General features: G+C 44.0%; 1 protein-coding gene across 1 annotated transcript; it reads left to right on the forward strand.

Annotated features, from left to right (window-relative positions):
* Positions 1 to 3: 3 nt before the first annotated feature.
* Positions 4 to 26,098, forward strand: NAA25 (N-alpha-acetyltransferase 25, NatB auxiliary subunit). The gene is made up of 24 exons (XM_021544660.4): positions 4 to 82; positions 2,706 to 2,791; positions 3,762 to 3,900; positions 5,536 to 5,654; positions 7,192 to 7,266; positions 8,106 to 8,213; positions 8,609 to 8,687; positions 9,135 to 9,246; positions 10,055 to 10,144; positions 10,445 to 10,614; positions 11,367 to 11,479; positions 13,561 to 13,768; positions 14,246 to 14,332; positions 15,201 to 15,381; positions 15,909 to 16,008; positions 19,475 to 19,626; positions 20,128 to 20,253; positions 20,488 to 20,731; positions 20,910 to 21,033; positions 21,395 to 21,460; positions 21,886 to 21,983; positions 22,203 to 22,313; positions 22,715 to 22,861; positions 22,994 to 26,098. The coding sequence occupies exons 1-24, from the start codon at positions 25 to 27 to the stop codon at positions 23,114 to 23,116; spliced, it is 2,916 nt and encodes a 971-aa protein (XP_021400335.2). The 5' UTR covers positions 4 to 24; the 3' UTR covers positions 23,117 to 26,098.
* The last annotated feature ends 172 nt before the right edge of the window (positions 26,099 to 26,270 follow it).

The following is a 26,270-nucleotide window of genomic DNA, read 5'->3' on the forward strand; positions in this document are numbered from 1 at the left end:
CGCGCTGCGTTCTGCGCTCTCATCATGGCGGCGCGGGGCCATGTGCAGGACCCCAACGACCGCCGGCTGCGGCCCATCTACGGTACGGACCCCGCGCCCCGCCGCCGCCCCCCGAGCCCCCCTGCCGCCCTGCCGCGCTCCGGCCCCGCGGGGCTGCGCCCGCCCGGCCGGGCCGGGGTCCCGCGGCGCCCCGGGGTGCCCCTCGGCCTGGGGGCAGCGCAGCCCAGGTGACCCCGGCCGGAGCTGTGTGCGCTGCCGCGGGGGAGCCGGGATGGGTGAACCCCCGGGGGAGCAGCCGCGGGTGCCCCGGAGTTGTGTTGGTTGGATGTTGTGGCACGGAGCGGTGACGCTGTTGGGGGAGTTAATTGGGAGGCGGGGGAGAAGTAGAAGGGGACGGTGTCGTTGGGAGTTGTCCGGCGTTGTTGTGTCCCCCCGAATGTTTCCGAGGGTGTTCTGCGCTGTTGGGGTTGCTTCGGAGGTTGTAGGCAAAGCTTGGCTCTATGCAAATATGGAGAAATAAAAGGAAAACGCTTCCCCGGGCTACGGTATCGTTTCGTCCCTAGAACTGAAGATTTGATAGAGATTGAGGAAAGCGTTCTTAACTTTTTCAGCAGGGATGGAAACCGTGGAGAGCTGCCCTGGTTTGGGGCTGGACGTGCTTTGGGATGTCCTTTGCTGGGGCAGAGGGATGGTGCAGTACAGGCTGAGTCCGTGGTGGGTTCCAGGGGAAGGGAGCAAGATGGGTTTGTTCGATTAGAGGTGTTCAAGTTCGTTTGTCTTTATGTAACGATTTTAAGGTTTTTTCCCCCTTAGTTTTCCATCCGTGTTGTGATTGGCAGTTTCATTGACGTACAGTTGTTCTTGTCGTAACCTGTGTAAGAAATGGTTCTAATATAAAAAGCTGAGTAAATTCAGCTGATACCAAAGCAGGTGATGTTGAGCATCTCGCTGCGTTCATTTTGGAGAGAGCTTTAGAATTCCTTTCTGCTCGTTCTGGGAAGGATTCTCTGCAGTGCAAGATTTGCTCTCAGGCTGTGGTGCTGCAGAAACCAAAATAAAGCGTGTGATAAACGCACACAACTTCCCCTCCTCAGCAGCTGGGGAGGTGCACTGTGAGGCCCAAGGTCTGCCTCTGGATTTCAAGGTGTGCCTGGGTTTGTGCAGTGGTTCCCCGGGATTCCTCGACAGCTCTGGTTCTCTTTGATCTTGACATTTCTCCCTTCACCTGAAGGTTCAGGTGCTGCATTTCCAGCCTTTGAACATCCCCACCTATGAACTAGCGCTGGCTGAAATTTATTTTCATTTAGCTTCATTTCCTTTGGAAGCTGCTTTGACTTCTAGAAACCTGACTCGTTAGGAAAATACAGTCTCTTCATTCTGCTGTGTTTTTGGGAGGTTTGAGGGTTATTTGATTTACTTTGGAACACCCAAAGCTGAGATGTTCTTGGCACAGCTGTTAATCCCAGTCAGGCAGCTCAGCATGAGGGATAATTTGTGTGTCACTAAGCTGGGTGACAGAGCCTTAAAGCAAGAAGCCTCTGATGTGCTGTTCCACACCTTTGAAACCTCTTCACTGAGAAATCCCCAAAGTTTTAATGTTAGAGGTTCCACAGAGGTTTCCTAAGTTGAAATTTGTGGCTTCAAACTGGATTTCATGCCACAGTGTTTATTTTGGTGAGTGTGGAAAGGCTGACTAGTGAGAGTTTTGCTGTGGATGGGCTCCAGAGCCCAATTAACTCTGCTTTAAATATGCAACATCCACCTGGCCACAGGAGCAAATGTGGGAGCTGTTTAACAGAAATCTGTGAATCAGAATAGATGCACAATTCGTGCTGAGGATTGCCCTCAGTAAAAGAGTTCTGGCTCCTAATGGGAATGACAGGTTTGGCGAGGTAAAGATGTGTGATGTAATTTCAGGTAACTGGCAGGAGAGAGCTCAGAGCAGTGTGAGCAGCCCCTTCCTTCCCTTGGCACATGAGGGGCAGCAAAGTTGGGTTAGCTGAGGAAAGAGAGATTTTTGAGGGAAGGGGAGCATATAGGGGTTGTGTCCTGGTCTAAAACTGCTTGTTTGTAATTGTGTAATAACGTGAAGATCAATCTGAAAGTTGTGATTCTGAGCTAAAAGAGGAGAAAATGGTCTGGAGATAGTGGGATGTCTCCCTAAGAAATACTAATGCTTCACAATTGTGCCTTCAAAACCAGCCTGGTGGAAGGGTAGTGGTACTCCAGGGGGACAGGTTTGCTCTGCCTGTGAGGTATGGATGCTGTAGACAAGTGTTTCCCACTTTGCTGGTGTGTATGTGTTTGGTTTCTAACTTCCTGCCTGTTAAAAGTCACTGAAAGTCTCCCAAAGACACACCAAATTAATTTCTACTTTTCCTGCTAAAGCACTGGAGCTGCACTGCCAGCAAAGAGCTGTTGCTGCAGAATCCTCTCTATTATGGGTCTCTTTTGTTGCTGTAATGATCTGTGTGGAGTAATTACAAAAGCTTGTTTGTTTGAATGACTAAAACCAGTACAATGAGATGAATCCTTCATCCCTGAAATGACAGTTTCCTGAATGTTTGGCTTAGGAGAAGCTGCACAGGGAAAATATGGTTTTTGCTGCTGGTGTGACAGCTGATGCTCCATGGTAAAATTGGAGGTGGCTTTCCAGAATGGCCTTGGTGTTCTGGTGTGATTTTGTGTGTGCTCTTCCTCTGCAGATTATCTCGATAATGGCAATAATAAAATGGCAATCCAGCAAGCAGATAAACTGCTCAAAAAGCACAAGGACCTTCACTGTGCCAAGGTGAGTGGGACTGGGGGACACAGCTCGTTCTGCCTGAGTCTCGGGCTGTTCCACTGTCCCTTTCTCCGGGAACTTCCACAGTGATTTCTGAGCCCTCTGGAATGTCTCTGTTCCAGCTCATCTTGTTTGCCTGGAAATGACCTGATAGGGACTGGAGTGTTGGTTCCACCTGGGCTGATTGTCAGCACCACTCCAGGTGACCTTGGCACATGGGCTGGGATTTAAAAATGCTTCTTGGAGTTCTGGGGTTGGGATAGCCATCTGCAGGAGTTTGGATCAAAACATCTCCTTGGGAGGAAATGTCTGAGGAAGACATTACAGGTGTCCCAGAGAAGCTGTGGATGCCCCATCCCTGGAATTGTTCAAGGCCAATTTGGGGAGACTTGGTCCATGAAAAATGGAGCTGGATGATTTTAAGGTCCCTTCCAACCCAGAGCACTCCAGGATTCCATGATTTTGGAGGCATTTGCTGTTTTCCTTGTCCACCTTCCTCGCTGTGACCCTGTTGAGGGAAAGGGATTCTGTTCCTCCCTTTTCTGAACGTGTGACTCTTTCTGCTTTTCTCATTTCCCTGGGGGTTTCCTGCTGCAGTTCACTCCACTTCTACATTTTGAAAGCTTCCCAAGCTGCAGAGAGTGTCATTGACCTGATTCTCGTTTATGTCACTTCTCTCTGGCCAGTTAGTGAAAGAAAACTAAGGAAAATTGCCAGGACAGGTCAGTTTACAGCTTCCAGGTAGAGAAATTATGTGATGATACCTCGGGGCAACCTCAGCATTTATTAAGAAGTCAGATCCCCTCTTTGATGCTGTTGCATTTGGGAGTTTTCCTGTCCAGCCATATGGATTAAAAGATTAATAAATCCTGGAGTTGTGCAGAGGGAATGAGGTGCTTGGGCTGTTCCCAGCAGGAGCGAGAGGGTTTCCAAATGCAGACTGTGTCTCTGAGAGCTGCCTGTGTTGTGTCCACAGGTGCTGAAGGCCATTGGCTTGCAGAGGACTGGCAAGCAGGATGAAGCCTATGCCCTGGCACAAGAAGTAGCAGCACTTGAACCCACAGATGATAATTCCTTGCAAGCACTGACCATTCTCTACCGGGAAATGCACAGACGTGAGTTTGTTCCTCTCCCAGAAATCTCTAGTTGTGTTCTTCCGGAAGGTTTGTGCCCCACAGTTTGGTGGGAAACGTGTAAAATCCAGGATTTGTGTATGTGAGAGACTGTTAAGAGACTCAGAATTGAAGTGATCCTGTTGTAATGCCTGTAAGGCTGGAGTGATTTTCATAAAGCAAAAGAATCCTCATTCAGGCTTGTTCTGAACTCAGTTGTGTAGCAGCTCCTAAGTGAAGCGTGTTGATAATGATCCACACCTGGGAGTTCACATTTATTGATGAAACTACTGGAATTTGTTGCCAGTAGAGTGACAGAGATGACAAATCCCACAAGGTGTGATGTAGTTGAGGGGTTCAGGCCTCAGGAAAGTGGTGAAAACCAGGAGGGGAATCCGCACCTCCCAGTTTGGCCACATCAGCTTTGTCAGGTTCCTCGGAGTGATTTGTGTTTTCAAAATACTGAATCATCAGCGTTGGAGTGATGGAGGAAAGTTTCCTGTGCTTTTCTGAAAGATGCCAGACCTCCTGTCCTGCTTTTCTGCAGCTTGAACAGTTGTTGTTTCTGGCAGCTTCTTGGGGAGTGTGGTGTGGTGGTACCAATGTTTATTGTGGAGTTTGGTGGGTGATAGCACCAAAATTTATTGGTGAACTGCTGGAGAAACGATCAAGCGGTGAAACAGCTTCAGAAAAGGGAGTTTGCATCAGTCTGCAAAAGAGCAATTATGTTCTCCCAGTTGATTTCTTTGTGTATGTATGTTTGTAGATAAAGTATCATTTGTTGAGTAATACCAATATTTTTCTGTATTTTTGACTTCAGCATAAACCCCTGTGAATGACAAGAGCCTCTCTGTGATTGTTAACAATTTCCATTAAGCTGAGCTTTGTAACTTTTAGGTCTGTAACTCAGGAACTGGTGGGTGTGAGGCACTTCCACTTTTGGTCTTGCAAGAAAATTAATGTAATTAGTTGTTTTCTACATCTGTGTCAGGGATGTATAAACTGTGTGAAAGGCAAATTACGTTTGCTTTTCTGCTTCTATTCTGAGCTACAATTGTTTGTGTAAGAAAAAAATATGGAAGGATGAAAATGTAAGAAAGTTTCGCAGGTTATACTATCAGAAGTATTTTGTCATGATAGACCTGCTATTAAAAAGTATAGTATGAAATAATTGTTTAGAGTTCTGATATAGGCAGTTGGGAGATAGCAGGATATGATTAATATGAGTAAACCTGTGATAAGAATAATTAATTTGCTATTAGGCTCTGAAAGTGTTTGTTTTGATACATGATTCACATGGAGCAGTCATTCTGCCAGCAGGAGAAACCTTCATTCAGTTTAATGCTCAAAAATAGAGAAAAACCTACTTTAAAAGTAGACCTAAAATTCTCTCTGAGCAGTTCATTTGCTGCTGTTGAACTCTATTTTGATTTAAGTTTATTTTGAGGTTTGTTTAGAGTTTTTTTAAGCACTTTCCTCCTTTGCCTGATGTTTGCAGTGCCTGGCGGGCAGAGCAGTATTTTTGGGAGTGATGAGTGCAATTAGTTGCTGTTCAGAGCATCCCTGGTGCTCTTTAGGGAGCTGTGCTTTAAAATATTCCCAAGTTGGTGTTAACTCTAGCATCTGCTTTTGGTTTAGCTGAGCTGGTGACTAAACTTTATGAGGCAGCTGTGAAGAAGGTCCCCAACAGTGAAGAGTATCACTCCCACCTCTTCATGGCCTATGCCAGGGTTGGAGAATACAAGAAAATGCAACAGGTATGACCAACAATTTGTGTTCTGGCTGGTTTAAAGTGTATTTTTCTCTGTCTTTTAGTCTCATTTATGTGTTATGAGTAATTTTCCAAAAACGCTGAGCTGGGTTAATGCAGAAGTTAAACTCTTGGTTGGTTTTTACAGAGAGGTTTGAACCTCAGTTTTGGAAGGTGAGTTGTGTGAAGACAGAAGTTTTGTTAACTTAAGGCTGTATCTTTTACTGATCTGTGGTTTTGTAGTTAGAGTACAAAATAAAGGAATTCTGGAATAGGCACATCTAAGAAGAGCTTCTGATCCATGTTTTCACTTTTGATTCTGGCCTCAGTTCTCTGTTAACTTTAGGAAGAAAATCCTCCCCGTGCTCTTTCTGAGCATCTGAAATACAACCTGTATTGATGTCATTCAGTGAAGAAAAACTAAAAAGCACTTGAAATATCCCCTCTCACTTGGCAGCACAGTGTCACACTGGTTGATTTTGTTTTCATCCCTTCCAAATGAGGTGCCTGGAGAATGCCTGTAAATGAAAAATTATTTTCAAGGCCTGCATGTTCACTCTTCTGTGTAAAAAAAACACAGAGAGACAAGAAATAAGTGCTGAACTCCCTCTTGTTTCTGCTGTGACTTGAATTTTTTCACAGGTTTAGCTTAAATAGCAAAAAAGGAGTTATGGTGTACCTGAAATGAGAAACCTCACAATACAACCCAAACTTTAGATGTGATAGATCACAATCATGAGTGGAGAAAATGCCACAGATAACAATAATTAACATTTATGTGACCTTTTTTATGTCTGACATGACATAAAAATGTGGATCTCATTAAATTATCATTTTCAATATCATTTGGATCAAATCATCATTATCAATATCGTATTGTCAGAGTGGGATGTTGGCCTGTGGTTTTGGATTTAGGGATGTGAAGAGTGTGTGGATGGATAATTGATTAGGGAATGAAAATAAACCCCAGTGTCCTGTGCTCTGGGATATTCCAGCTGAAAATCCTGGAAAATGCCAACTGCAGTCAGGGAATTGGGACAAAAGTCCAGTTGTGGAGGTAGACTATTATGAAATTAATTACAGATTTTTTTAGGAGTAGAAGTCTTGTCCTTTGTTAGATACAGGCACCGTGAGGGAAATGTGGGAATAGCTGTTAATGTGTTAGGGAAAATGGTGAATTCTTTGGCTTTGCTTTGATTCAACCAAATTCCCTGCTCAACCTTTGCTCCCCCTGCTTTGCACGTGGAGGTGACCCCAAATTTGGGGGTGTCAGTAGATGTGAAGTGAGTGTTGAAGAGCACTGGGTTCCTGGAGGCAGGCGTGGGTTTGCTGTGTCCTTCAGCACTGGAGATATCCCCTCGTTCTTGTCAGACCTACACAAAGTCCTTAGAAACATTTCCACCCTCTGTTTTCCTCAGGGAAGAGCTCACGAGTGGGGAAAATCCTCCCATGTTCAAATTCCCTCCCATCATTGCTGCCCATCACGAGATCTGAGAAATAAATCTATTTCAGGAATGATAAAACTTGTGTCTTCTGTTTTTCAGGCTGGAATGGCACTTTATAAGATTGTTCCCAAAAATCCATATTATTTTTGGTCCGTGATGAGCCTGATTATGCAGGTGTGTGCAATGTTGGGTTTGACTGGTTGTTTTATTTTTTTTTTTTTTTACTGCAGTGCTGGTGCAGAAATGTTCTGAGGGAAAACATTATGATTTTGGCTAAAATGTGTGTTTGAGCTGTTTCTGTGTGATGCTGGGAGAAAGACTGAGCCCTCCTTAACAGCATTATTGTTGTTGTCCAAAAACGCTGAGGTGTTTTTATAATCCAATTTAACTGTTGCCTTACCACCTTTATACAACTTGAATTATTCTCTCATCTGCAGTGATACCCACCTGTCCTTTTGGCAGAGATAATGAATAAAATAAATCCTCAGCTAACTGCAGTTTCTCAGTCAGAATTGTTCCTCTCTAATGAGGTTATAAAAGCTCTTGGAGGGAATAAATGAGAGCTCTGGAATTAGCAGCAAGTCTGCAGGAATAGACACAGATCAGCTGTGCTGCTGCTGGTTGAGGCAGCACATTTGGGCACTAAAAATCAGACATAAAATCAAACAAAAATAAGCTTGGAGGGTTTTGATCACATCCTCTAAAATCCTGTGCCGTGTAAAATGCAAAAATGTTCTGGCTCCATGTTTTTACCAGCAGGTTTGTGTGCTCAGAGATGCAGGGCTCTGGTTGATCTGATCAAAAATGAGCTTTTTCTGTGCAGCAGCAATTTTATTGCTGCCATTTCCCAGAGCAGTTGCACTCTCAGGTCACAGATGGCAGCTCCAAACAGGTGGCTGGGGGGGATTGGAACACCTGGGTTGGTTTTTTTCCCTCCTTTAAAGTGAAAAGAGCAGTGGGAGGGACATCACAGAAAGTTGCTGAGCTGTTACAATAATCATTCTCTTCCTCAGTCTATCTCAGCACAGGATGAAAACCTCTCCAAAACGATGTTTTTGCCACTTGCTGAAAGAATGGTGGAAAAAATGGTGAAAGAGGACAAGATTGAAGCTGAGGCTGAAGTAAGGCTTGGTTTGAGCTTTGTTGAGACAAGGAATGCACTGTTAAGAGAACTTGATTACCTTGGAAAACTTCAAATAATCAAAAATGTTTTGGAATTAAATGTGAATTGTAGGGGACAGAAGGAAAACCAAAAGCAGGGGGTTAGGAGGGCCTCAGAGTCCTATAGCTGAGGCAATTTTTGGTGTTTGGTTTGACTGATGAAGTGCTTTGCTCTCTGGGAGGCCCCAAGAAAAATCTGAGGACTAAGAATGGAAAAATAATCTAAATTTGAGTATTGCACCCTTTGGGATACTAAAGATAGCTTTGCAGGCCTGGTATCCCCTATTTTCTCTGTTGGCACACCTGGGTATGATCTTCCTAGCAAATTTCATTGCAATTTAATTTTTCCTTTAAGGTGGAACTGTACTACATGATCCTGGAACGTTTGGAGAAGTACAAGGAAGCCTTAGATGTCGTGAGGGGAAAACTTGGAGGTAATTTATTCTTTAATAAATCAGAGTTGTGTGGAGAATACAGCACTTCAGACTTGTCCACTGCTTCCAAAAAAAAAAATTTAGGAAGCCTGACTTAGCACCAGTTTTAACCTCAGTGTAAACTGTGGAGGTATTTGGGCAACCTGGTTTTTTACCTGCTTTGTTTATGGTATTTGAACACTACTCAGGGCTGAGCTTTGCAGTGGTAAATTGGGATCATGTTCTTTATTGTAGCTGCCATCTTCAAACCTGAAGTGTTTTCAATATCTGCATTTTAGTGGAGTTTAACTGAGGATTAAAATGCACTTGGAATTGGGATGTGGAGGTTTCCATGGGAAATCTTTCTGAGAGCTGCTGCTGTGTTAGACCTGGTGGTTTGGTGCTGGGCTGGAGCAAGAAGGTTTAAGCAGGGATGAGCTGAGCTTTCCATGTTTTTTTTTGCTGCAGAGAAGCTGACGAGTGAGCTGCAGAGCCGGGAGAACAAGTGCATGGCCATGTACAAGAAGCTGCACAGGTGGCCCGAGTGCAACGCGCTGGCCAGGAGGCTGCTGCTCAAAAAGTGAGAGAGGATTCCTGCAGTCCTGCAAAAAAGATGCAACAAAAACCCCTGCTTGTTTAGGAATGGCCTTGTTTGGTGGCTTTTGTGGTTAAAATAGCAGAATATTGGGAAGCTTTTCCAAATACTGCACTCCGAAGCCAGGTGAAGGTGATGGGGGGAGTCAGGGTCGGGACTGGAGTTGCTGCTTTCTTCAGGCAGAATTTGGCAACACATTAATGCAATAAAAGGTTGTTTACCTCCTTATTTCTAAGTTCTGTGCTGATTGACTGGCTCTGACTTTGCATTTCTCATCCTGTCCATGATTTACATTAAATTTTCTACATCTAAATTTCTCCCATTTGGCCAGACTTCATCGTGGGAAATGCATGTAGTGCTTGGAGCAGATGCATCAGGAGACAGAACATTTCAGTGTGATCAAATCTGTCTCAGAACTGTCAGGAGAGATGTGGTGTGTGCTTTTGAATTTAGCTGTGCTCTCGTATCTAAGTTAAATGCAGAAGAGAAACTGCTACCTTCGTGTTTTGTGGGGTTATTGCTGAGCTCTGACTCATAGGAGGAGAGTTCATAGCTTGCCTCAATTTTGAATTGAAATGTTTTTGCTTAATATGTTGCCAGAAATTCAGTATTTTGGTGTTCCTAAGATTTGAGACCTTTTCAAGAGGAAACAATTTTATGATTACAATTGGGTTTTTTCTGTAATATGATTATGTGTTATTCCTTAATTCAGCTTTAGCAAGAAACGTAGATTTAGCTGTTAATTGTTTTGGCAATTCCCTAAATTTTGTTCTGTACCTGATTTTTGTTTCAGCTCAGATGATTGGCAGTTTTATATAACTTACTTTGATTCAGTGTTTCAACTCATTGATGAATCCTGGACACCTCCAGCAGAGGAAGAGCAGTAAGTAGAGAATTTTGCTGTGGATTTGTTTTCCCTTGGTGCTTTAGCAAATTGTTTGGGTTCATATATTCAATATTAGAGTGAGTTCTTGATGTCAGAGCCCAAATGGTGTGTTTTCCCTTCTTTTATCTGGAGGCTGGCAATAGTTAATGGAAGTAGTTTGTATATTATAGTACTCTTCCAGCTCATGTTTTCTGTGGTGACTGAGTTGCAGAATCCATCATTTCCCTGTCTGGGAGTGTGCTGAGCGTGGGTTATCAGTGGGACCTCTCCAAGAACCTTTTGTCTGTGTGGTTGCAGCTCTCTGGAGGGGGAGGTGCACTGCTCCATTGAGCAGGCTGTGAGTTTCATCGAGGAGAGGATAGCAGAGGAGTCCAAGAGCCCCCGGCCGCTCCGGGGACCCTACTTGGCCAAACTGGAGCTGATCCGGCGCCTGCGGCACAGGGGCTGCAATGATGAGTACAAACTGGGTAAGAGCTCCTCCTGGGGAGGAATTCATCTCTGGACAGAGGGAGACAGAGCACAAACATTCTGCTAAATCACTCTGTTAAATACAGTTTTCATTAGGAAGATGTAACCTGTTGTTCTGTATGTAAAGAATTTTAAAAGCATTGGAAGGTGAACTTTTGAAGAAAGGCAGGTATTTCCAGACTACTCCAGGGCTTGGAAAAGCCAGCAGGGAGGTTTGCAAAAGGACCTCAGGGATTTAGGAGCATCCAGTCACTGACACTGTATTCCTAATGGAAAGTCTTCCTGTTAGTGCTGGAATCTTTGTGTGGGTTTTGATTTAAGTTTTTATGGCAACAATGCCAGATTTTGCTTTTTAAAAACCTGCATCACAAAATGGCATTTAGGGAATCAATGAAAGGGAATGTGATGAGAGCAACATCTGTGCTATTTCCTAATTCTGGTTTTTTTTTCCATCCCAAAAGAAGCCATAGTGAGATAAGTGGAGGCTGCCTGTGCTTCCCTGGGTTGCTGAGCTATTATCTGCTAAAGGAGCTTGAATGAAGCTTTTGGGCTTTTTTAAATGTGTCCTTGGTTACCAGAGACTTTGAAGCTCTGTTAAAATCTGCAGTAGTGCATCTCTCTGCTTTCTAAATTGCTCTGTAATCTTGAAGGGATGAAAAAAACAAAGAATGAACAAAGATTTCTCATAGTGATTTTACAGATTTCACTTCTACTGGAGGATGTTAAAAAGATGACCTGGCCTTTTTCCTAGGTGATCCAGAAGAACTAATGTTCCAGTACTTCAAAAAATTTGGGGACAAACCCTGCTGTTTTACTGATCTCAAAGTGTTTGTGGATCTCCTTCCACCCAGCCAGTACACAAAGGTAAGGAAATATCAAGTCGTGGCAGGAACTGCAGTGGCTGTTTGCACTCTGGTCCCTTTATCTTAAAATACCCATGGATTATATTCAAAGACTGGAAACATCAAATTTTTACTTTCTGCTTGAAATTCAGAGAGCTCTTTGTGCTGTAGAAGATATCATGAACATCTGAACACTTGAGAAGTTTCATTCTGAGGATTTTTACTGGAGGTTTAAAGCTAAGTTTGATCCTGCAGGGTCTCAGCTCTGGTATTCCTTTGGCATTTTTATTCCAGGTGTCAGGGTGCTTTGAGCTCAAAGTTTCTGTTTAATTGGAAGAAGCCCCCTCATCCCGTGCAGGGATGTCACAGATGTTTTTCTTGGCTCTGGCAGGGCCAAAGAAGGGGCACATTTACCCCAATCCAGGGGTCACGGAGGCGCCCATGGCAGTTTTTTCCAGAATCTCTTTCTGGAACAACTCTCTGGAAGAGTTTCTCTGAAAAGCCCATTTGTGCAGAGTCATGAGCAGCCAGGAGTGACTTCAGCAGCTGGGAATTCTGTCACTCACCCCAATGTTTGTCTGAGCCATTGTGTCCAGGGATCAGTGCTGGGGAGGGCAGAGAATCCGGGATCAGCCAGAGCCTGGGGATAAAATGCTGGTAAACAAAGGGTAGGTAGCAAGGTTCTCTTTATTAAAGTATTTTTGGCTCCTAATGCAAACTGTTCCCACAGCCCCACTGCTGATGGGAGTGGTGGCTCTGGCAGGGATGGCTGTTGCTGATGTTTTATGTTTAAAGGTGTGTTTTTAGCCCACTGTGGCCAGCAGGATATTGAACTCCTAGTCCTGGAAATGGTGATTCCATTGTAAGGGAACCCTGAAGTATTGAACAGGTTTCATCCTAACTTTCCAGGGAACAGATTCAAAACCAAGAGTGGAAGAATTATATTTAATAATAGTTCAGACTTCAGTTCTGTTACAGTGCTTGTGAAACCATGACTCTGACTTTAAAATTCTCTGTCTGGCTTTAAAACTGCTGCTGACTTACTGACTATATTCTGGAATATATATTGTGTCAAACTGATGTATTAGGTGGTTTTCTGGTTGTCCCTGAGGCAGCATCTACAGCAGTTTAGCTTGGTCAAGGACACAAGGAACTGAGGAGGTTTTGTGGTGCTGAGGTGCTGATGAGTTTGACGTGAGAGTTCCACCTCAGTAGCTGAGGTTGTGATCTTGCTGAGCCACTGACACGCGAGATAGTCCAGAAAAAATGGTCACAACAGCAACCTTGACTTCCTAGAGGTGTAAATTGGACAGTAGAGTCAATGATGTGCTTGACCTTGCTCAGCATGGCACAGTTTCAAACAGAAAAAATCTGTCAACATAGCATTCATCAAATTCTTTGGGAAAACTGGAATTGGTGTGTGTTGTACTTGGTGCTGCTCCTGAGCTTTTTGCCTCAGGCTTGCATTTGATGCAGTTCTTCTGTGTCAATACCAAATGTAGTAAAACCAAATTCAATTGGCTTTAACTCAGGTTTCCGTTTGCAGACAATGTTGTATTTTAGAGCAAGAAGCTGCTGCCCAGCCCTGCGTGTTGTGAGGAGTCTTTTGTCTCCCATTAAAACTAAACAATGAGAAGCTGCATTTCTTACAGCTTAATTCCAAAAAGAAGTCATTAGTCAGAGTTGATGACCTCACTGACTACTGCACATTACTTCAGAGCTGAGGGAAAATGTAACAATGAAAAACCATGATTGCCTGGAAGTGTGCTGAGAAGCCTGTCAGTAACTAATTATTTTAATTGCATCTTCTATTACCACAAGTGTTAACAGGTGCTTGAACTCCCTGGTGTATCAATGAATTGGAAACCTACCTCTGATTTTTCTTCCCTCTATCTGTTTCACAAAACTTAATAAAACCTCAAGCAACGCAAAAAAGATATTGAACAACTCAAAAAAAAAAAACTCAAAGGCTGCTCTTGAACCACAGACATCAACATGGATGTTACCACCTTGCCTTTTTTTGGTTTGATTGGAGGGAGGAAATGCTGCTTCCTCACCTTTTGGTGCAGCCTGCAGCCTTTGCCACCGGGGTTTCTCTTGCAGTTCATCCGGCAGCTGCTGGACGTGATCCCGCTGGCGGCGGCGGCCGAGAACGAGGTGGCTCTGCCAGGTGACATCAAGGCCCTGCAGCAGCACCTGTGTGTGGTGCAGCTCTCCAGGCTGCTGGGGATCTACCACGCCATGGAGAAGAAGCAGAAGCTGGCAGTGGTGCGGGAGCTGATGCTGAGATACCGCCACGGGTTGGAGTTTGGTGAGGAAAATCTGATAAAACTTGGCTTTCTCCTTTGTGATTCTACTCTTCACCTTCCCTGAATTTTTCCTTTTTTTTTTTTTCTTTTCAGCCACGTATTTAAAGATGAATAAGATTTTACGGGGTAGTTCAGATGGTCTGTTTGTGCTTTGCAGGATTGCATGTGCTTTTAAGCAAAGCCAGGTTTTCTCACTGGAGTGCATAGGACACATTTGTGGTCGGGAGCTATTAATTTGTAAATCTTGCAGCTGTGGGAGTCAGTTCTTCTTCCAGCAGATGTCAATGTTTGAAGTGCCCCAAAGGCCACTCAGTAATGTGTGAAGTTGTTTGGATTTTAAGACAATTCTGATTCTAAACATTAAAATGTGGTGTTCTCTCTGATTGTGGTGCCACTCAATAACCCTGACTTGACAGTGAGATCAGCTGACAGCACTGTTAGTAATTAAAGGGTTCCAACTGGTTTTTGTCTCTTTTTAGGGAAATCTTGTTTGAAAACTGAATTGCAGTTTTCAGATTATTACTGCCTGCTTGCAGTTCACCTACTGCTTGATCTGTGGCTGGAAGGTATGTTCCCAAAATTGTGCCTTGCTCTAATATCTCTGTGGGAGGCTGGGAAAGGGAGACTCCTGTCCCTGTGGCCAGTGGGTGCCTGGCATGGCTTGTTAGGCCTGGAGCTTTCTGGGGTTTTTTTGGTTGTTTTTTTTTTTTTTTGCAATATTAGGTATTTCAGGAGTCTCTGATCAGCTGGTGTTTGCCCTGAATCTCAATGGCCTCTATAAACAATAGATTTAATTTTTCTGATTAATTCCTTTTTTCTCTCCCTTTGCCTGAGTTCTACTGACAACTCCTTTCTGGTACCAGAAATGTTTTGAGAGCATTTCTTTCTCTTCCTGACATACTTTGGCTTTTGGATCCCTTGTTTCTAGACTTGCTGGGGCCTGTTCTCTGAATAAAATTTGCCTGTACTCCACCCCTGCTCCTTGTTAGTCTCTTAATCCCACAGTGTCCAGTGCTGGGTGTCCATGTATATAATCCTGCCCTTCCATGTAGTTATCTGTTACATCCTTGTCTTTCCCAAGGAAGATTTAGTCTTTAACCTGACTAAATCCATGGTCAGGTTTCTGGCAGAAAGGTGGATGTCGGCTCTTGAATTCCTGACTCTTTTGCAGTGTGCAAGCTGGAATTCCTAAACAGGATACATCAGAGAGGGTCGCTTTCCCAGCAGTGTGCTCTGTGCAGATGTGAGCTAGATATTCCCTGGGAGGGATTATTCCCCCAGCATTCCCTCAGGGAGCAGCTGCAGTGCTGGAGCAGTGTTATTTGGGCACAATTAAATCCCTGGCAGCGCTCTGAGCCTTGTGTAACACGGGCAGAGGGAATCGTGCCAGCGCCTGTCCCTGCTCACACCTGCCTGTGCTGTGTCTGTCACCAGGTGAAGAGGCAGCTGTGTGGCAGTGCCTGACTCTCTTGGAGGAGGGGCTGTCTCACAGTCCCTCCAATGCTCAGTTTAAGCTGCTGCTCATCCGGATCTACTGCAGGCTCGGCGCCTTCGAGCCCGTCTCGGAGCTCTACTCCAGCCTGGACGCCAAGCACATCCAGCACGACACCATCGGGTGGGTGGTACATACTGAGAATAATCACTCCTGCTGGCCCCATCCTGACAGCTGCAGCATCCTCTGCCACCCAGAGTTCAGCACGTTGTCACATTTTCACGTGTGCAAAAGTGTTCTGGGGTTTTTGGGAGGCATGTCCACTGCATGTTCCCCCTTTTCTGTAGGGTATCCTTCCTGTGTGATTTTGAGCTGTGTTGGATTTTTTAGAGTATTAATCAATCTGAAAGAAATTGGTGAAATGGCTGGCTGGCTGCCAGTCAGAGCTTGGTGTTCCAGCTTGGGAGCACCAGTGAAAGCCAACACACCCTGGTGTGATCAGGGGTCTCTCACTGAGCAGCTCTTATTCCCTTAAGACAAAGAAAGAACTCCAAGCCCTCACATGCTGCTTTTAAAAAATTGACAATTCATTCCACTAAAAGCATGAACTTGCTCATGAATGCTGGTAATGCTGTTAAATGTCCAGATGTCTCCTGTGCAGCTGCTTGCCAGGGCAGTGGCTGACGTTTGCCTTGTGCTGTTTGTTGCAGTTATCTCCTGACACGCTACGCCGGCTCCCTGGGCCACTACGCTGCTGCTTCCCAATCCTGCAACTTTGCACTCAGGTTTTTCCACTCCAACCAGAAAGATGTAAGTTGAAAGAAACCCCCTCCGTGACGTTGTAATACAGCAAAGTGTCTTTGAGAAGCTTTAGAGAAGCCCCGTGCAAGGCTTGTTCAAATGTAGCATTTAAAACATAACAACGAGTAGTAGTAGATGCAGCTGTGTAGTAAAGGTTGTCACAACTTGCATTTCCTACTACAAGGATTTGTGAGTTCCTGTTACATTAGATTTTGCTTCAGCTTCCTTTCTGTTAAAGCCAGTTTTAATGCTCCTCATAAAACAGGTACGATTGCTTTTAAATTAAGGTTTGTGATTTTACGCAATAATTGAAGTGGAATGTGATGTGGAAGTAAGTGCTGGTGTCATAAATTTGGCATTTTGGAAAGTTACACAGCAGCCAGTGATGATGGGTCAGGATGAGGATGGCACATGATGAATCCTTTATGTTACAATCACTGGAGCTGTGTGTTTTCAGTGGACGGTGAGGGGTGCACTTCTGTTTAATGGGACCATCCCATTCTGAGGAGTGGGAATATATCCTGTGTATTTGTATTTTACACCCTGGGCACTGTTGAGAGGTAGGTGAAGGTTATTTTTACTTCCTGAGAAACAAAGGTGCGATCCAGTTTTAAATCTGCCAGTCAGCCACTGCCTGAGTTGGCTCCAGAGGCTCTGGGGTCACATGCTTGGCTTTCCCACTATGCCAGCAATAGATAAAAACACAGGAATTGTCTGTACTGAGCAGTAAAGAGTCTCACACAGAAATCACTCAGAAGCAGCAGCCCAGGTGATTCCTGTGTACAGGATTCCCATTGCCATTTCCCTGTGCCCGGGGTGCTGGTGCCCAGTTCCTGTGAGCTGTGTCTGACACAGTTGTTTTCCTGAGGGATGCACATGGATTGTTCAGTGGGATGGAAGCTCGCTCTGCTCTACATCCTTCAGTTGCTCTTTTTTTTCCTACTTGATAAGAAGCTTTAGATTCCTGGGAGTGAAGCCCTAGATCCAGGTGCCTTTTTTTTTTTTTTTTTTAACTGAGGTGTAACTTTTCAGTCTTTTTAAAAAGTCATTTGGTGGATGTTAATGAAAAACATACCTGGACCAAACTGTCTGAATGAAACCCACGACTGGATATGAGTCATCTGCTTGGGAGCACTGTGTTGTAAAGCATCAAGAAATCATCTTTCTGTGGAAAACAATCTGAAGTAATTGGGGTGTGGTTCCCTTGGGAGCAGGTTTTCCTCTGTGGCATGAATGATGGAGGTGCTTGTGGCAGAGGAGAGTTGGATGTCTCCAGTGGCTCATTGTCTGTACATGGATGGTGATGGCTGCATTCCAGGTGCTGTTGGCAGGAAAACACAACTCGTGTTCCAGAAATTCCAAAAAGGTGTTGCCTTGCTGCTACACCTTCAAATGTTGGGATTTCAAGAAGCCAGCACTGGTGCAGCAGGAGGACAGAATTTCTCATGTGACAAGATAAGGATGGGGACTGGAACATTCACATCATACCTTGGAGATGGTGTTGCAGCCAAAGGACCACGAGCTGATGTTGCTCTCAGGTCTCCAAATCTCTCCTGCTCGGGATACTTCCAGTGGTTGCCTCCTTAAGATCCTTTTGATGGGAAATGCCTCAGAAGCTGTTCTTGCAACCAGGAATTGCAGGAGGTGGAGGCTCAGTTCAGGCTGCTGTTCCCTGAGGATGGTGGTGTGATAAGAGTGGGAATGAAGAAGGATTCCTTGCCATAAAACGTCACAAGGTCAGGATCTGCTCCCAGTTTCTGGGCTGCTCTGGTTCTGCTGGGGCTGCCCCTTTATGCTCAGGGTGCTTGGAGCAGCTCCCACTCAAGCCTTGCAAGCACATCTGCAGTGTTAAAAGGGGTCTGTCCTTTAAAAGTTCCATTTTTACAGATTTCTGGTGCTGCCTGCTCTTCCCTAGGTTGATGCTGAGATAGCTGGAATGTCACAGCACAGAGCTGTGTGTGGGACTCTGCCTGGAGCAGGAAGTGTGGGATGTAAATGAAGTCTGGCATAAAAATAGAGCTCCTGAATCAGACTTCTTGCTATGGATAAATCCGTTCTCCTGACTTGCTGAACTTCCCAGCCTGACGTGAATCCTGTGTCAGAGTGATTCCATGAGTAACAGCCATGTAGGATGCTGTGCAATCCTGCCACTATTCCTGCTCTGGGAGAGGATGCCAAGGACAGGGAGAAGAGAGAAGGCAGCATTGCTATATTTGGCCAAAACTAAAAAGGCAACTTTATCCTCCTTGAGATGGTCCTCCTTCAGCTATGCAGAATCACCAGTAATCTCTCTAATTTTCTTGTGTCCATCCATCTTTAATCTCTCCAGATACTGCAGGCAAACCACTCCAACATGTCCTGGGGGGATTTAAAAACCACGTGGATGCAGTTGAATTAGAGCCCATAGCCCAGTCCCTGACAGTCACCTCTGCAAGGCTGTTGATCAGAGGGTATGTTGTTGAATATCTGGCATACTTTTTCATTCAGTGCAAATAACCAAATTACTTAGGGGGGAAAAAATAAAGACAGCTCCCTAGAGGATATTTCTTGGTTTGGAGGGGCTAAAAAAAGGAGTTTTGGATCTCTGAGTGTTGCCTTCTGGTATCTCAGAGACTTCCAGACTGGTTGAGCCTGTTAAGACCATATAGAATTCAGTTAAGCAGAAGCCTTTTTTTGTGCCTTTCATCTTTAGTGAAGTTCATAAGCTTGTTCAGAAGAAAGTAGTTGATTTGCCAGAATTTCTCAATTGTGGAGTAATTCTGGGAGTAGAAATAGTTCACTGTGTATCTACAGTTAAACATTTTCATGAAAACACTGCTTGTCTCGGGTTCCTTCATCTTAAAAATCTCTTTTTTTGGAGATTGCTTGGACTGAAGTGAAATACTGGCTGCCTGCCTTGTATTGCTGCATTTCATCAGAGAGAAAGCAAAATATCCCATGGACCCTGAGAGTTTCCTTTGGTGTTTTTGTTGTACCCACTGTGTGATACTATATTTAAAACTCTAATAAAAAAGAGAAACAAAAAACGTGTGAGTAATTTTTGTTTTTTTTTTAAATCTGTGTTGTGGTGATATGTGATGCACATCCAAGTTAGTTCCAGAAAATCTGGCTATATTTCTTTTGCCTGGAATTATTTCTCACAATGAAATTGTGATTGAATGATTTGAATCACGCATCTAAAAGGAAAAGGAAGGAAGGAAAAAAGCCTTCCAGAAGCATCTCTTCCCTGTGAAGTATTTTTGTTTGTGGTGACAACAACGTGATGTTTAGTGTTGGTTTGGTTGTTAAACCTCACTGGCCATGGAGCATCTGGGCATTCCCAATTTAAAGCAGCAAAACTGTTTGGGTGACTTGGAGAAGCAGAAGCTCAATGGGCTGATAAAAACCACAGAAACGCAGTCCCTTGGCAGTGACCTTGTTGGCTGTTCCTAATTTGGGAAGTCACTAAGGGGAGCTGGTGTGTGTTGTGTTGCAGACCTCAGAATACATCATCCAGGCCTACAAGTACGGGGCGTTTGAGAAGATCCCGGAGTTCATTGCGTTCAGGAACAGGCTGAACTCTTCCCTTCACTTCGCACAGGTTCGCACCGAGCGGATGTTGTTGGACCTCTTACTTGAAGCAAATATGTGAGTACAGCTCCTGGCATGGGAAAACTGGGAGTGGGCCAAGAGGGGCCTTTGGGGAATTGCACCTGCAGAAACCTCAGAGCTGCAGCTCTGCTCCTAAAGTTTCTGCTTTTAATGGTCTCAGGTTGTACCGAGGAGGTTTAAAAAAACTCCTTTGTGGAAAGGGTTGTCAAGTGTTGGAATGGGCTGCCAAGGGAAGCAGTGGAGTCTTCCATGCCTGGAAGTGTTGAGAAAACGTGGGAGGACGCTGGGGCCATGATTTAGTGGTGATCATGGTGTTAGTACTGCATTGGTGGTTGGACTTTGTGATCTTGAAGGACTTTTCCTACTTTGAGGATTCTGATCCTGATTCGCTGTCCCTTCACATCCTTGTCAGTGCCGTGTGTCACATTCCTGACAGAGGGAAAACTGAGCCGTGCACAGAACGTGGTCTGTTAGTGAGCTGCTTTCCCTTTGCAGTGATCAGATGTTTGATTTAGTGCTGCTTGTTCTTACCTACAGATCAACCAGTTTAGAAGAAAGTGTAAAGTCCATGAGTCTGAGCCCAGAGGAGGATGACATTCCATGGAAAGATCTGCGTGACAACAGAGACCTGACAGTCTTGTTTAGCTGGGATCCAAAAGACAGGTGAGTAGAAATACTCTGAACTCACACATAGCAAAGAAATTCCTTCCCATTTTTCAGTGTTCCTTGGGCTGGCTGATTTAAGCACTATCCACCACATCTGGCCATGCTGCCGTTTTAGATACTGATTTTTCAGAATTTCTGACCACTCCCTCCTCATCATACAGAACTGGGGAGCTTTGGGTAGGCTTTTGTGCCTGAAGCATTTGCCTGAAGAGCTTTGCTGCCTTTCTGCAGGGACATTTCTGAGGAACATCGGAAGCTGTCCCTGGAGGAGGAAACGCTGTGGTTGCGAATCCGGTCTTTAACGTTGAGGCTGGTGAGCGGACTCCCAACTCTTGGTCACACCATCCAACCAAAGAACTCTGAAAAGACTGCAGAGAACGGTGTCTCATCCAAGATTGACACCATCCGAGCCCTGCTGCAGCAGCTGGAAGCAGCAGTGGATTCAGGGAAGAAGTTTCTAGAACAAAAAATCCAGGTACCAATAAGGCAAAAGCTCTCCCCAAATGTTGACTGTGAATGCATCGTGCAGGCTGCGGAGTGCATTTAACTGCCCCTGGGTTTGTGGTGTGTGACTGACTGGGAGATGTGCCAGGCACTGGGTGGGATGAGGAAAAGCTGCAACACCTTTATCTTTTTCTTTGCTTCTTGCCTAGTATCCTGTCCTTGGCCCTCCTCCTACCCGAATGGCTGGCTTCTTCAGCAATGGCAGCTGTCAGTGCCAGACTAGCTTGTTTTATCTTGTTAGTGATATTTATGAACTAGATACCAATGGCTTAGGTAAGTGTTTGGGGCAGGGGTTTGACCACATTGCCACGGTGTGTGGTGGGAGGGAGCCACATGTCTCTGTTTAGTCTGAAAACTGCTGGGCGTTGGAGGATGTGGACTCAAAACTGTTACTTGTGTGTTAATTTTCTTTATGAAACTAAATTATCTGAGAGCCAGTGCCTTCATTTAGTGTTTTATGCAAGACTTCATTTTTCTGCAGTATATGGTGCTGTAATACTGGCTCCTCTTTGAAAGCAGTTACTTTTGAGAACTGACACTAAATAGCATTTAAATGCCTCTTGAGTTTCTGGAAGCAGAAAATAACAGAACTCTGTAGCTTATGTTTTTATTTCTTTTTTTTTTTTTTTTTCAGAAGATTCAGCAGAAATCCAGGAAAGAATAGGGAATAGTTTCAAGTCTTTAGTAGAACGACTGACAGGTAAATGGTAACTTGAGAACAGACACTGAGGCAGAGCTTCCTGGCTGTCTGAGGATGGCTGTGGAGTGTCTGCAGGGATGGGCTGTGGTGATGCAGACCCTGTGAAAGCTTGAGAACAAGGCTGGGATTGCCCTTGGCTTGTGTGCTGAAGCTGCTGCATGCTGAGAACGTGCTGTGCCCTTCAGTGCATTTATCTCCCAGCCTGGGCAGCTTCTCCTCCTGGTGCTTGGGTCAGGGGGGCTCATCAAGGGTGTGGAAATGTTTGTAATGAGCCAGAACTCAGTGGAGATGGAAAGGACTCATTATCTCAGTGGTCAGTGCCATGACAGTTCTGCACACTACACTCAGATACCTGGTGTGCAGAAAATGCACATTTGTAATAATCTCCTTCATCCTCAAATCAGGCTTTTCTTTTTTCTTTTCAGACTTGTTCAATAAATGTAAAGGTGATTTGATTGAAGTCAGAGATGGCACCTTGAAAACTCATCCAAACCTTTTAGAAAACTTAGTCTTCTTTGTTGAGGTATTTTTTTTTTCCTTTGGAAACTAGAAATTTGGGAGTGCTGCGGGGTAAAAATGTTGGGACTAAAACACAGTGGAAGTTTGATCTCAGGCAAGAGAACTTGTGAGGAATTTTGCTGCATATTTTAATCAGCAATGCTGAGTTTTACCTGGAGCACTTAAATGAATTGAGAAGCCTCCTGTAAATGCAATTTAGAACATATTTTTACCTTTCTTCCAGACGATCTCCATTGCCCTGTGGGTATCAAGTTACTGTGACAGTGTCCTCCGACCTTTTAAATCCAACCTGCAAAAAAAGAAAAAGAAAAAAAAAGAAAGCAGTGTAGCAATGGTACAAAAAATGTTTCTTTCTCTCTTCCCCCACCCCTAATCAAAGCTTATTTATTCTGAAAGAAAAATCAGGATAGATAACATGAACTGGTTTTCATAAACTGGTGGAGCTCAATTGGGTAATGGTTACTTGGGGCTAATTTTTACTGTTTAAAATCAGTGACATGTCATATCTGTGACATCATGTGACAGTTTTTTAATGAGAAATACTGTTTAGAGTGTCATTGACCTTCCTGCCTGGAATGTACCCCAGTAAACTTGTTAGCTGGGAGTGTTTATTTGGGTAGCTAAATTACAGCTTAGCACTGGTGGGAAGAAGAGAGTTATATATTACAAAGTGAGTTATATAAAATGGACATTAGTATGTGGTTATAAATTCAAGACCTGTGTTTGTTTTTGTAGCCACCTGTATTTACCCATTTCCTGGATTATGTAACTGAACTCCAGACATTAACTTCCAATGTAATAGATCATATCAAAGGGCTTGAAATCATTCTGACTGCACTAAAACTTGAAGAGTTGTCACTCAAGGACACTCTGCTTTTACAGGTAAGAGATTCCCTGTGCAAAGACTGTGATCCTCAGGAATTTCCTTTTGGTGTTTGAGGTGTTGGAGAACGTTTAAAAGGGGGATTTAAACAGTTGCTGTGGAGTTAGTGATTTCTCTTTTGCACTTTGCAGGAAGAAAAAAAGTTTACAAAGACTGTGCAAGGGAAGGTCCAGAGCAGTTACCATCACTCAGTTCAGGAAATTGGAGAGCTGCTGAAAAAGAGACTTGATACCATTAAAAAACTAAAGATTTGAGCAATGCATCCCTGACAGACTCCACAGGGGAGTGACACCAGAGTCCCAGACAGAAGCAACATCCACTCTACCATCACTTAAATCCAGAACTTCCTCATAATGCATGAAGGACTTAAAATCATGAAACAATTTTTTTAGGTATTACAGATGTATTGAGCTGATTTAAATTATTGTACATAAAAGAAGCAGGGACCCTTCCTGGGGTTTGACCACTTTTTATACATGTTCATAAGCATATTGCAACAGGAGAAAAGTCACTTTCTTCCCTTCTGATCTCTAGAACCAACTGGAGATGGTATTTAGAAGCAGCAATAGCAATCCAGTGTAAAGCATCTATCTCCAAGGATATTTTCATCACCATACAGTATTCATAATTTTTGTATGGTCCTTGCCTTAGAAATGCAGGAATTGTAGATGTCCACGTTCAGCCACCTCTGATGAACTGAGCCTGGCTTGGAGCTGCCTGTTTTGTCTGCAAACCACCTGGTCCTGCTGACAGAATTCCATGTGTTGGTCCATCAGGGAGAGGTGAGGCCTCCGTGGTGGGCTGGGAATCATCCAGAGTTGGGGCAGGATCCTCCAGGAGAGAGCGGGAGGGAGGAGGTGTCTGTGCACAACTCAGGAAAACTGCAAATGTGATGAGGAGCAAACTTCAGAGAGAGAGGGAGATGGGAATGGGTGTTTCAGCAAAAAAAAAAGACAAAACGAGAGACCTTGTAAATAATGGCTGCAGTGGAGTGTGACACTGCGCTGGTATCATGTCAGTTCAATGTCAAACAGCAATGTCATGACTTTTAAAAAGTGTATTTAGATTACTGAAACTTTAAGACTTCAATATTTTAATAGAAATTGAATCCTATTGGCTTTGGTTTTAAGTTGGCAGAGGTAACTTTTGCTTCCGCTGTGGTCTGAGGCTGAGATCCTTTTTGTACCTGTCTGCTTGCTTTTTGCAGTTGAACTTTGATTATCCAAGCACTGGTTCATGAAGCTTTCTGTTAGAAAGTGTGACCATATCATCTGCTCCCACAGAATCTGCACTTCTGTTGGGTTTTTTCATGTTCAAAAGAGCAATGCAGCCTGAAATTGATAGGCAAAAAAAAAAAAGTTCATGTACCTGCAATACAAGAGACAGGTCAGACCCAACAGATTCCTCATCTCCTGGTTTAGAGCCACAGGTATCCGAGTCTAGATTTAAAGTTTGAAGAGAGCTTGACTGCCTTTGTCATCTCTTCTGTTTTGTTAGTAATGCTAGAGTGTTGATGAGAGTATTTTTTTAATAAATCCCCTGTATTAAAAAAAAAAAAAAAGTCCTATAGCTGCTCTTGCTGGATTTAGTTTGGCTTTGCCCCATCCTGAAAGGGAAAGAAAAGAATGTCTGCAGGTTGTCAAATTGTAAAGGATGTCCTGATGGTTGAATCACAATGTCTGGTAAGTGCTCTGGGCTGGAGGAGTACCTAAATATGTTAAGTCTGTTTTATAGTAACACTTTTACTGAAAAAAAAAAAAAAAAAAAAAAAAGAAAGAAAAAGAAACCAAACAGAACTGTCATGTTGTATAGAAATATCATTTTTGAAAGGAGGGTGTGCTCCTTAAAGCAAGGCTGGTGACTGAAGGTGATGCTGTCAGGTATGTTGGGTGAGTGAAAACCACCCCTGTGCTGGGGTGGGGCAGTTCAGAACAGCCCTGAGCCAGAAACAGGCACTGCCCTTCTCAGTCAGGGGGCACAGTGGCACTGCTGCTGTCCTTGTCCTCTCCCTCTAATTCCAGAGGGCTTTGCACAAACACAGCAAAGGTGACACAGGGGACAGTCCCAGGGCTGAGCCATGCTGGAGTTTCCTTCCACTGCTGCTACACCAGGTTGAACTCGGTCGTATCAATAAGTAATGGTGACAATGTAAGTGAGGTTTAAGATTAAGAGAACCAAGCATTTAAAATCCTCCTGTGTGCCTGAAAGCAGAAGCTGGGTTAAAAAAAAAAAGGTTTCCTGCATTCCTTGAAAGCAGAACTGAAACTGTGGGGGGAACTGATGTCATCTGAGGCAGGGGCTGGGACAGGATGGAACCATGGCTCGCTCACGTCCAGCACAGGGGAATTCTGACTGTTCTCAGTGCCAGCTGCTGTTCTCTCACCACTTCCAGCCACTGGGAATTACAACCTTGTCAAACACAGAACTCCTGGGTTACTCGGTGGTTTCTAAGAGCAGAGGCCGTCTCTTCCCAAGCTGTAGTTTCTCTAGGAGGAAACAGTGTACAAAAATGACTCCGTACTGACTGACTGGGGGCTTGGTTGAGGGAGAATTTCTCTCCCCCTATAAATTGTGTACAGTTAAATATATTATATATTTCTTACAAAAGAGCATTTCCCCTCCAGAATATGTCCCACACGGACTTGGTAAGAAATTCAAGCTACAACCCATTGCTGCTGTTCCCCTTTTTTCCACCCTTAGGATTTGTTTTTGTTTGTTTCGGATTTTCTTTGGGTGACGAAAAACATACCTAGAAGAAGCTACCAAGACTACTGTTTACAGACTGAAAAATTACTGCTTTTATACTACTGGGATCATGAGCCACGATCCTTTTACAGATTTCCTCAACTCCTCTTGGCTTAAAATCAGTGTCTGATGTAGATAAAGGTTGGAAGTCTCCTACCCTGCTTTGTCTACACACAGGACAAACTGTACAATGCTTGTTTGTGTTGTCCATCATTTTTGTACTTTTTAACTGTTCAAAAATTGCATTTATATTTTGCAATCCTTGATAATCATTACTTTATTTTAACGGCTAGTAAACTTAGGGATTTTTTTTTTTTTTTGTTGTATTTGCAGCCTTATCTGAACTTTCTCTTCCTTGATTATTGTTAATTTATGACTGTAGGAGATACGTATGCCTCAGCCTTCTACGGACTTAAGTGACACAGCTGCAACTGAACTGCTTTAAACTGGATGGGTTTATAATTTATATAAAAGTCAGTTTCGTTACAAATCAGTATTGGTGCCTCATTTTTCTGCCTGGATGGTCTGGATGTGATCAGATGCTCGTCTGCACTGTCTTTGTAAACTCCATGGTGAAGCCAGATTATGCTGGTGCGGGACAAGCAGACCCTGCAAAGAGGAAGGATGGAAAAAGGAGAGAAAATGCTCATTGTTTTCCAGCTG

This window comes from Lonchura striata, chromosome 15, assembly GCF_050655825.1.
Source record: "Lonchura striata isolate lonStrDom1 chromosome 15, ASM5065582v1, whole genome shotgun sequence".
NCBI lineage: Eukaryota > Metazoa > Chordata > Aves > Passeriformes > Estrildidae > Lonchura > Lonchura striata.